Source organism: Tachysurus fulvidraco, chromosome 12, assembly GCF_022655615.1.
Source record: "Tachysurus fulvidraco isolate hzauxx_2018 chromosome 12, HZAU_PFXX_2.0, whole genome shotgun sequence".
Classification (NCBI taxonomy): domain Eukaryota; kingdom Metazoa; phylum Chordata; class Actinopteri; order Siluriformes; family Bagridae; genus Tachysurus; species Tachysurus fulvidraco.
The window spans coordinates 6,375,840-6,387,950 of record NC_062529.1 but is presented as its reverse complement, the minus strand read 5'-3'; the positions used below and the strand labels follow the sequence as shown (position 1 = coordinate 6,387,950).

At 40.3% G+C, this 12,111-nt stretch overlaps 1 protein-coding gene across 3 annotated transcripts in view; it reads right to left on the bottom strand.

The window, feature by feature from the left end:
* LOC113660284 (formin-like) overlaps nt 1–12,111 on the bottom strand; it is an 88,488-nt gene that overhangs the window by 44,513 nt on the left and 31,864 nt on the right. For all 3 annotated transcript variants that reach the window (XM_047821335.1, XM_027173643.2, XM_047821336.1), the window contains 2 exons: nt 10,360–11,063; nt 7,545–7,686 (listed from right to left, as the gene is read on the bottom strand). In XM_047821335.1, the coding sequence (XP_047677291.1) occupies nt 7,545–7,686; nt 10,360–11,063 (846 nt within the window). The remainder of the gene's footprint in view (nt 1–7,544; nt 7,687–10,359; nt 11,064–12,111) is intronic.

Genomic DNA, 12,111 nt, shown 5'->3' with positions numbered 1-12,111 from the left:
ACGATCACACACACACACACACACACACAAACACACCAAACACACACCACACAAATCCAATCAGCCCACAACACATGTCTTTGGACTGGAGAGGAATATCTGGAGGAAGTCTGGGAGTATCTGGAGGAAACCCCTGAACAACGTGCAAAAAGGTGGTGGTACCCAGGTGGTGCCCCTAATAGCCACTGCTGGGCCTTTGATTGAGCAAGGCCCTTAATTATCAACTGCTCAGTTGTAGAAACGATATAAATCACTCTATTAAGTCACATCTACACACTGCATATATAACACATGATTAGTATTCAGATAAAAAAAATTTAATGTGGGAATCTTTAACCACTATGCCTCTGAAAACACGGAGAACCTCGTGAATTCTAGCTCTGCTAGTTCCTCAACCTCAGCTAGATCATAATTTGTTTAAAGTAAAACAGAATTTCTGCAAATAGATTTTTTTTTAAAATAATGCTTACACATTATACTTTTGGACTTGACTGCAAGATTCAAACTAGTTTAAGCTAATTTAAGCTACTCTGACCACCAGGCAGTTACTGGGGATAAATGTTCCTGTTAATAAACATGGTCTTTTCTTGTCCCAGGAGCTTCACATCTGACTGCTCACCTCTTCACGAAAACCTCTCAATCATAGTACTTTATCACTTATCAGAGCTCATTTTAAGCTTATATGCTGTATAGCAACACCAATGCAAAGGTAAAAATCATTTTGTTATAGTCACAATTTGGATGCAGTTGGGAACAAAAGCAGCAGAACCAGAAGAACCATAAAAGAACATCTTTCGGCTCTGGACAAGCAGGCTTACAGATTTTATAACAAACTATAAATTTACAGGATTTTTATTTGTCCCTACATATGGTCACAATTACATATGAGTGAATATCCCCATAAAGGACAAAACACTTTTTGGCAAGTTAAAGCCCGACTTTAAAAGTTAATGTCTCCGACTTATTCATTAGGTAGCAGTTGAGCGCTCTTGCAGGCACTGAGCTACCAAGGCGTTCAGTGGGAATCAGCAAGAGGGGTCTTTAAAGTGAGTATTGCATTACAGCCAGCAAAGTGGGCATGCTGCTACTGCATTCATTATTAATGTCACCGGGGATCTCCCCTGGCCTCCCCTCCCACAGACACTGCAAGAGCAGGAGTGCCTCTCTTAACACCTCTAATGAACTAGCGTGTTAAAACTAACCAGGCTTATAAATCATGTGTTGTACAATGACTGAGTGGCGCTAGTGCTCAGCAGAGCTAACCGATTAGGCATTGTGGCTGTAGAGGAGATTCAACCGAGTCGTCAGAAAAGCAAACAATTTCCATAGCAAAAATGGAAAGTGTTTCCCTGTGAAATTAGCAGGATGCTGATTGCATAAAAAAATAAGAATCACTTATTAATCAGTTATTAAGGTTTACACTATGAGACAGTGCCAGTTACAAGCTTTATACTGTATAGAAATCCATTCAACAATTCAGTCATTAATATTCCTGATGGAGGCTGTAATGACAACAGGCTAAGAATGCCTAATTAGCATAAACTGGTTTGTTAGAGAATGTTGTAGTCATGAAATAATATATTATCAGTACTCAGATATAATTCTGAAGTACGAATAGCCTTGACTGACATTTTGTTCCCACACTGGAGTTCATTAACCTCAGCTAATAATGTGCAGAATGGTCTATAACGGAGATTTACAGTATGCATCTTTTTTTTTGTACCAGTGTTCTCAAACAATCTTATTTTCAATTTCTAAAAATATAGGCTACTCAAACTAATAGGCTCTCTGTGTCTGACCAGGCAGATACTAAGAATAAATGTTCCTGCTGATAATCCTGGTCTTTCTTTGTCTCAGGAGCTTCACGTCGGAAGCTTGTTCACTCCTACTGGAAAGTAAAAACGTCTCGCTTGTACATTCGGTCATTGCTTCTCCTGACAGGGGTTGCGGTGGCAACAGGCTGAGAAGGTCAACCTAGACACTATGGCTCTAACCCCAGTCACATATCCCAGCTCCTCCTGTGGGATCCCAAGACAAAAGTGAATTTCAATTTCTCCTGGGTCTCCGTTCAGTGGGACATGCCTGGTACAGATTTACCCAGAGACATCTCTGTGAGGTAAAAACAAAAAAACACCTCCAATTTAAACTTCTCTCAATTCAGAAAACTCCTAGGTTTTCTCTGACTGCTAAACTCCTCACTATCACCATGAGAAGGCCTATAATACCCTGGAGAAACCAAATTTTCTGAACATGTACAGGTACAGATTAGCCATTACATTAAAACCACCGGCACAGCATTGTGTGGCGCCTCAATACCGTAGATTGGACTTTTGTTGTCTTCAAGTCTTCAAAGACAGGACACTAAGTCAACATCATGAATAAAGAAAAGCACCAGCTGTGAATGGGAAGACGAGACACAGACAACACCATGTTATTAATGGTCTTTCTCTAACTTTCGCAACACCAACGGCAACACCATTTAGCACAAACTGAGGCCAAAATTCTTCACACAAACACACCAAATTACCAAAATGTTCTGCCAAAGAGCATCTTGACACAGAACCACATACTACATCTCCGGATCCCACTCTCGGGCGTAAAAGCTTAGCCTAAATAACAGCTTAGTAAACAGGAGGTGATAGTGCCCATAAATCATCTCAGAACCAATTAAAACTTTGTTTGACTGCTATTATTATTATACAAACTGTGTATTAAACGTGATTCATCTGGAGACTAGAACTGTTGTGTGATGTTTATACGAGGCTACGTATTATAGCCCTGTATTAGAACAACAGAGACATTAGGACAACATTTTTCCTCGACAATTCATAATGCATTATTATTTTTAACAATACTGACCAGGGCAAGAAAAATGTGCTAAAACCAGGTTTTAAGCCTCATCAAAGGCTGTGTTCATCCCGTCGTCACAAGTGAACCCAGATGCCTGCAATTAGGTTGGGTGCAGTGGACTGAGATGACGGAGACTTCCTTCACTTTATGTCATCTCCTCTTCTTTCATATGATAATCAAGAGAAAGAGAGAAGGCCTCAAGAATATACACTGTGTGTAAAAGGACACATGAAACGAATTAACACCCCCCACCCCACCCCCCCCACACACACACCAACCTCCCACCCCTTACACAACTAACTTATTTAGTTGTGTATAGAGATTCTGTTCTTTTGTCAGTTTTGAGAGCGATTGTTATATATATTTGCATTGTTGTCACGACCGTGGATGGAAAAAAAATAACTCGCAGAGAAACCCAATGTTCATAATGATCAATACATATATACAATTATAAAAAAAGAAGCCCTGAGGCAAGAGATAAGGGAGAAACCTGGAAACACATAAACACAGACACTGTTATCACTCCCGGATAGATATTTGAGAAAGACGATGCCAATGCACACAATCCCATTGCAACCCCTACATCGTTCCTCAGACCCCATTGAACCAATCCTGATGCACCTGACTGCTATCAGCTACTGGCTTTTTTCCCCCTACAACGTAGTGTACTGGTGGTCAGTGTAGGAAACTGACATTAGGCCAGGTCTGACTGTCAGCCGCCCCCCCTTCTGAAATTTCTCCACGGCGAAATCTTTTGTTTTTCCGGTGGCCATCATTTCTTGGAAGGGTGACGCAGAAAAACTATTTATACCTTAAAGTATATACAACTGAAAATAAAAAGAAGATGGAGATGTAAACGTGTTAGTTTTGTTTAGCCGACCTTTTGGAAATTGCAGCGCCTTGCCAAGAACCTCCGCGCCAATATTCATCTGTCACTTTCACCTGACACAGTGCTGAAGCTTAATAACAGTCCTTACTTACTACGCTCCGCTTTTGTTCTTGCACATACATCTGTATACATGCTATCCAACAACCGCTTGTCATTCATTATTTCTCCTCGTACGTGTTCGAGTCGTCTCGGCCGATTTCATCCAATCGACTTTAAATATAGGACAACGAAGCTTGAGATGTTTTCTTGCTCACATTCTCCTGTTATGTTCAATGGGACTCCTGGCTTTCTTTCATTCATATCACATTTTCCATTTGTTATTTTCAGTGGGGTTGTTAATATATACAGGAGAGCAAAAGACGTACAAAGCCAAGAACGTTGAAGTCAGAACATAAAAGAATGTTGTGTATCAGTACATACTTGTTGCTAACAGAACCGTTGGTTCTCCGACCACTCTGAACAATTACGTTTGTACGCAGTGCAGGAGGTCACATGCAATCATGCAATGTATTAGTATTTCCTTAATTATTAAATGTTTATTAATTACACTTTAACAGAGATTTTGCTATTGATTTCAAGTAAATATGCTATAGATTTATGTTTTATATCCAGTACAGTGCATTATATCCAGCAGAGGCAGTGATGGATCAAGCAGTTAAGGTTCTGGGTTGTTGATCATAAGGTTTTGGTTTAAACCCCAGTACTGTCAAGCTGCTACTGTTGGGCCCTTGAGTAAGGCCCTTAGCCCTTTCTTCTCCAGGCATGCTGGGATATGAGAGAAAATAATTTCACTGTGCTATAATGAGTTTGTTCCAAAAAAAAAAAAAAAAAATCATCTTTTCATGTAGAGAAAATAAGTCATATTTGGTTAAACGACTTCAAGCTGACATAATAAGAGAGATCGTTGGAAAAAGTGAAACAGATTGGAACAGTATTTTTAGATGGGAAAAAAAAACTAGCATTGAGTGATGAAGTGCTAGCCTTGCAGTGTGTGAAGACTGTAGGCAACAGACAGCTGGCAAGACCTCTGCCTGTCTGCACTCATATTAATCGAGGCCACCTCTGAGGACAGAGTGACCAGACGTGCACACAAAGGCGACTTGGTGCCCTAACTGATTGATCAGAAAGAGAGTGTGTATGGATCTGAAACAGGACTAGACAAGACTAGACAGGGCCAGTGGAGCTGACTGGACGCCAGTGAATGTGCTGACTTGCTGAAAGGAACATCACAGTCGGGGTTGGAATCTTACAGCAACATTTTTTTTTTTAGTACAAACTTTGTTATAGATTTTTAATTTGATGATTTCTACATTACGGAGTCAGTACAAAAAGATTTTTCATTTCCAAACAACTAAAACCATATTTGCACATTTGCACCATATTACATAAGTTTTGTGGGCAAATATAACAAGCAAGTGTAAAGGTCAAAATCAACAGCAGAACTGTGGCTGGTTCTGCAAGAAACTATTTAAAACTCTAAACCCCCTTTTCTTTATAAACCTGATGATCACAGCAAATATTGACTTTGTTTCATTTATTGTTCTTTACGGTTTTTTAACATGTAACATGGTGTCAGAGGTATTTGTATGGCCTTGACCCCACTGTTCGTTTATATTTACAGCATTTGGCAGATTCCTTATCCAGAGCAACTTACAATAAGGGTTATGGCCCTTTCTAAAGGGGTGCGGAAGTGGCATCTGGGATTTGAACACCTTAACCACTAAGCTACCACATCCCCGCACTACTGTACCTACACTGATACGGTGCAACATCACAACAGTCCTACATGCTTCTGTGGTTTGTTCCTCAGCGAGGACTTAGCTATATGTAGAACCCTACAACAGAGTGTTTATGGGACCAGTCATATAAACGAGGGCTAAAACCCAACAGGGTGTGCGGTTATAGGAAAATAATCAATGGCATCGTAATGGGATGCAGTTACCACCTGAAGCTATTTCGTTTCCTATGACAACGAGCACCAAAGTGTTGTTTTCTTCTCAAACAACAGCAACGACATTCAAGAATATTTAACATTATAGAGCTATACTGTAGGGTGACCTCATCAAAAACCCTTCTCAATTCAAATGTATTGAACATGAGTAGAGCTATCTTAGAAAAAAATATACAGGCATCTTCACTGGTAGAAGTTTAAAATGAAAGAATACTGTGATTGTATGAGTGTGAATTCTTCCACAAATAAAAAAAATATAAAATGCACACAAAATGTAGAAAAAAAGCTGCTGCAAAATCATGCGTTTTTGGCCACAACAATCACACGATAACTCCACAAAATCTGAAGAGACTGACTATTAATGGTAATAAGAAGTTAAAATGCAGCTTGAAAAAAAAAAAAAAATAAATAAATCGAGTGAGAAAAAAATTGAAGTTTTAAACTTTGCCTTTGATTGCTACCAATATACTCCATACATAAAACGTTTTAAAGTCTGTCAGATGTGTGCAAGCCTGAGACTTAGTGTATCAATAAAATAAAAACCACCACATTCTGACCATTCAACAGCACTGAGATACTATGCAAAATATATTCTTCAAAAAAAAAAAAAAATACAATTACTCTGTAATATCTTGGTATAAGCAATGTGAAAACAAAGTGATCTGTATATAGATCTGTAATAAAGAAAAAAATTATACAACTGAGCAATTGTGGGTAAGGGGCCTTCCTTGGGGGCCCAGCAGTGGCAGATTGGTGGACCAGGGTTTCGAGCTCACAACCTTCCAAACGGTAGATCAACAAATGAACCACTAGGCATACGCATACCCACACTACCAATCAGTCATTTATTTGTTGTTTTTTTTTACTCTTTTTTAACTGCAACATAAAAAAATACATGAAAGAATTCTATTCAAATAAATTGAGTGCAGATTTATTTTTTTGCAATTTTATTAAGTTTGTTTTTACAAAGATCTTGAGATTGTTTTAATTCGTCCAACGCCCTTAATTCAACTATCTGAAGCCAATTCGAGGCAGCGCATTTTAGCTCATGGCTACCATGAAATTGGTAACAAAAAATGTTTAGAGATATTAAACAGTGATTTAGATATGCAGTTAGATGATATCTATATTACCTGGATTATGCATAGCAGCTGTGAATACTGTATGCAGAGAGTCATTGCCTCAATGATATTTACTATAATTAAATGATATCATGTCACCCGGATGAGAATAGGTTTATTTTTCAATCTGGATCCCCTCAAGTTTTATATTGTTTCTATCCTGATTCCTATATTTCTATAAAACTGCTTTGTGCCGATGTCCGTTGTTAAAAGTGCTAAACGAATCAAGATGAATTGAATCAAACTGTATAGCTAGAAGATTGCTTGTCAATGACCCCATTTCTGGGTCTGAATCAGAGAAACTTTATGTGCTCACAGGAATCGGGTTTGGTTCGGTGTCGGTATGGCCTTACACATTAAACTGTACATCAAATCATAAGGTGCAGCAAACAAACAGTGCGAGATCGAAGAAAGCCGAAGAGAAATGTCGGCCGTGTCGGGCGCAGAGGAACGTTATGAATAACACCGTGGAGCAGGAATATGATTTGATGTGTGTCTCAAATACCCTCTAGTGGTACCAATAAAGCATTCCATCATCATTTAATTGATTCCATGGAATAATACTATATAGCTATCGCCTGTGTGTCCAGTTCAGTTAAGGTCCAGCAAATATACCATGACAGATAACTGGTCATTAGATGAGGAAAATAAAGACCCTAACCTCTTAATTTGGTGCAAATACTTGGATGAGCAGGAGAAGGAGGAGGAGGAGGAGGAGGAGGTGGAGACATACCTTCTTGGCTTTGGGCTTCTCCTCATATGTGTCGGAAAGAGGTTTCTTCTTTGGCTGCATTGTGGCTTTGGAGAAAAGCTCTTCAAACTCTTTTGGGTCAACGATATCTGGCTCTTCGAGAGATTCCCACAGCGTGTTATTACTGGAAAAGAGATACACCAGCCGTATGACCGTACAAAAAGCATGTAGAGATATGTGATGCTTCAGACGCCATTAGAGCAACAGCTTGTGACAGAGAAAAGGGAGGATTATAAAGAACAGATTAGGCACCACTAGAAATACCAAGGCAAGCTGTTCTCTCGGCGCTGTAAACAATGCTTTTCTTTTTGCTTAAAACCTCCGTCCAAAGTTTATTGAAACTTTTTGAGATGAGGAGAAATGTTTTTGCTGAAAGTGAGTATAAGAATGCGAAGCTCAGAGAGTTTCACAGAAACGACGGGGGAAAAAAAACTAGCAAAATAGCAAAACAAAACAAATTTGTCCCACGTGTGTCAAAGAAATGTAACGTCCCAAGTGTTCTTCCATAAGCACTGTATTTGCCTGCAGAGGACCACTCTCTGTCCTCCAAAACGACTGCGTCATTAAGCATGAGAGGTATTTGATTTTGCCTGTTGCTCAGTAACATGGTTAATACAAACAGGCTGCTTGGTCAGAAGCAGAGGGGGAGACGAACATTGCCCTCGCTGACTCCTCATTGCTACCTTCCTTTTTCACTCTGTCCTTCGGAAAGGAGGAGAAATTTATCAAAACCTCAGATAATATAGCAGCTCCTTTCCATCTGCTCACATAAACTGCTCTTGACTGAGGAAAAGCCAGAGAGGGCTTAGTAGTGCATAAATCTTATTTCATGTAGGACAGTTTAATGGAATGGTTTCTTTAGGATAGATTATCGATTGTCTAAAGAATGTGGGTTCATGCAAATATCCAGAATTCCAAAATAGATATTTGAACGGATTCATCCACAGTTATGTCTGCAGTTACGTAACTAATACAATGCGACGTCTATACAGAAATGGGAAAATAATCAACGGCATTGTAGGGATGCCACCCTGAAATTGTAAGAGTAACAACATGTGTTTTATTCTTACTACAATTTGGTAAAATAACAATATTTTATTTACTGAATGTATTGGCAGCACTAGTGCTTATATCTGGAAAATCCATGAGCTCCATGAACTTAGTTCCTCTTATAATAGTAACAAACTGTTGTTTTTTTTACCAGTCTCTCTGTCTGTCTGTCTGTCTGTCTCTCTCTCTGTCTGTCTCTCTCTCTCTCTGTCTCTATCTCTCTTTCTCTCTGTGTCTCTATCTCTCTCTCTCTGTGTGTGTGTCTCTATCTCTCTCTCTCTCTCTGTGTCTCTATCTCTCTCTCTGTCTCTGTGTCTCAGTCTCTCTCTCTATGCCTCAGTCTCTCTCTCAGTCTGCCTCTCTTTCTCTCTGTGTCTCTCTCTCTCTCTCTCTCTCTCTCTCTCTCTCTCTCTCTCTCTCTCTCTCTCTCTCTCTCTGTGTCTCTATCTCTCTCTGTGTGTCTCAGTCTCTCTCTCTATGCCTCAGTCTCTCTATCTCTCAGTCTGCCTCTCTTTCTCTCTGTCTCTGTGTCTCAGTCTCAGTCTGTATATATATATCAATAAAAAATTGAGATGTTTTGAGGGAGCTAGAGTAAAATGTATTAATGTTACTTAAATATCAAAATGCTTGTAACCCGGTTTAATATTTGTCTTAGATGACGTAGATATGTGAGGACGTATTTTGTAAAAAAAAAAAAAAAAAAAGGTGTACACCAAGAATCTTTTCTGTTCTGGCACAGAGGTGGTGAAATGAACTTCTGACTAGATGTCAGAACAGCTGAGTCACCGGCCATCTTCGAACGACCTCTTCCTGAAACACGTAAACTAGCACGTACTTTCCCTGTTTGTTTTGTGTATATTAAAATAAACCTGAACCGAGATTTAGGTTGATGGTTTCCTGATAAGTCTGTACCCTAGTGAACAAGTTATCCCTTGCACTGATCCACTTTCAGTAAAGAACTTTACGAGCGAGAAATAAGGTTTTAAAACATATAAAAGGGTCAAGAAGTTGGTCACGGATAGAATACCACAGCAATCAACCATGCTGCCAGTGATTCAATTAAGAACGAGTGAGACTAAGCTGAAGCATTTGGAGAACCTCGTTTCCAGTGGGTTTGTTCAACACAAATGGATGTGATGGGAATTTAATTCGCCTTCCATTTATCCCACTGGTTTAAAAAGCTCTAATGTGTCTTGCTTCATTCCTCAAGGTGAAAGTATTTCACTGGAGGTGAGCCAATGTATACACGTTTTAGATTTTTACCTTTGAGGGATACTCTGTGTGTGTGGAGTCATTGCTACTCGATATATTATAAATAATACTGTGTAAGGCTCACAAGTCAAGGCTAAAAAGTAGCGCTCAAGCCTAAAATTGTGACTTATATGGTGTCATGAATGTACACATAACTTTATATACGCAGCTTTTGTTTAAATTAAAAAATATATTACCTTAGCACTGATGGCTAACATGAAAATCCAATGTAGCCTTGATGCTCCCGGAGTGATGAAGGACTATAATGCAGCGTAGATGCGTAATGCGTCCTGTCTTAATCCCACTTACTGCTACAGAAGTCCTATGCTGCCACTCCAAACCCTTCAGCTGTATAAACTACAGGCACTTCAAAACAAGTACTGCGTTTTCCCTCATAATTGTGAGCTACGTACACATGTCTTCATTGTGTGTGTGTGTGTGTGTGTGTGTGTGTGTGTGTGTGTGGTTTCAAGCATAGGCGATTTAGTGTCCTTACTTGTCTTGAAGCTGAATCCGAGTCCAGTAGAGTGGCTTCATCGGACATGTTGGTTCAATTGCTGGTTTGCGGGGTGGTTTTTCCATTGCCATCGCAAAGGTGGGCAGAGGAGGTGGTGGACCACCCCCTGGAATAGGTGGAGGTGGGGGTGGAGCTCCTGGCAATCCAGGTGGTGGAGGAGGAGGGGGTGGAGGACCAGCTCCGGGGAGGGGCGGAGGTGGTGGTGGTGCAGCGCCGGCTCCAGGTAAAGGAGGTGGAGGGGGTGGTGGCACTGATCCAGGTAGCAGTGGTGGTGGTGGTGGTGGTGGAGGAGGAGGGGGTGGTGGTGCTGGTGCAGAGCCTGAAGCTGGTGAGACACGCAGTTGGCCAGGAAGAGGAGGAGGTGGTGGAGGTGGTGCTCCGGGCACCACGCCCAGATTCTGGGTGATGGAATCGAGGTCGAGTTTTCGAGGCAGGCTTTGAACAGGTTTGGCATTCTCGCTTTCAGGCGTCTTGATAAAAGTTTCCCGGTCGGTTTGGATGCAAACGTTGCGATAGGTTTTGAGAAATGTGTCATCCTCAGTGGACACACAGGCATCGCACACTTTTCCCTTGCTCTGTGTATAGCCTCGATCCTTCTGAAGTTCAGCAATGGTTTCTTGCAGTCGGGTAACAGCCACCGCATGCTCTCCCCGCAGCTGGAACACCCGGAGCTCGGAGTCAGCCTGGGTGTACATAGTGTAGGTAGACGACAGATATTTGTGTTAGGGGACATGGAATAACTTAATGCCATTCTGTAAATAGATACACATGCCACTCTGTAGCTAGCTAATCATACAACAGGACTTGGAGTAATCAGTTCATCAGGTCATTTATGAAGTCTATTTTTCCCCCCGCTTGTTTGACTTAAATTAAGTGCAAAGATTTTCATCTTAAGCCAGCTTTAAATTGTATGATTAGACTAAGCTTTTAAAAGAATTCTCCGGTTGTGATATCAGCGTTCTTGTCAGAATTTTTAAACGAAAAGATCCGAACACGACCACTGGCAACACATAAATCTATGAATATGATGGCGATGTTGAAACATGCTAACAGACTGTAAAAAAAATGTCCTTGTAATCTCAAGTTCCCTGTAAAGATTGGTTCGGTTTATGCAACCGTGTTGGGGTCCGGAGATTTATGACGTAAGAATGTGTTTCATCGATTGTTAAAAGGATCTTCATCTTATATTCTGTCACACTGAACACACCAAATCATACAGTTATAAAGTATGAGCAACATTTTTGGGAGATTATCTCGTACAGTGTAAAACGGGCTTCGAATGATTCTACAATGCCTCCAGACCATCGCTATGACAAATCAAGTTGCTTCAACTTCCTACTATTCAAGGCTTTTTGGTGAAATGATCCTGCGTCAACCATGAAGGCAAACACAAAATATTTTGGTCTGTTGAATTGCAAAAGCAACAAATGTTTCATGACATCCACATGTTTCTTATTAAAAAAAGAAAAGGCACTATACAAAGAACCCAATGAGGCATGTTCCTGTCTTTCAGCGCTCTGCTTGTCAGTGCTAAACATCTCCATTTTGTTTTCCCTTCAATCGAATGCGGCTGTGACAAACAGCACACTATGACATAATGGATGTGGCTGCATAGGATAACATTAATCATTCTGAAAGACGTGTCAAAACCTGGGACATATTTAGCATGATAGATGCTATAGAACATGCTTTAATGTCTCTCTAATTACTTACTATAGAACGTCTTACACG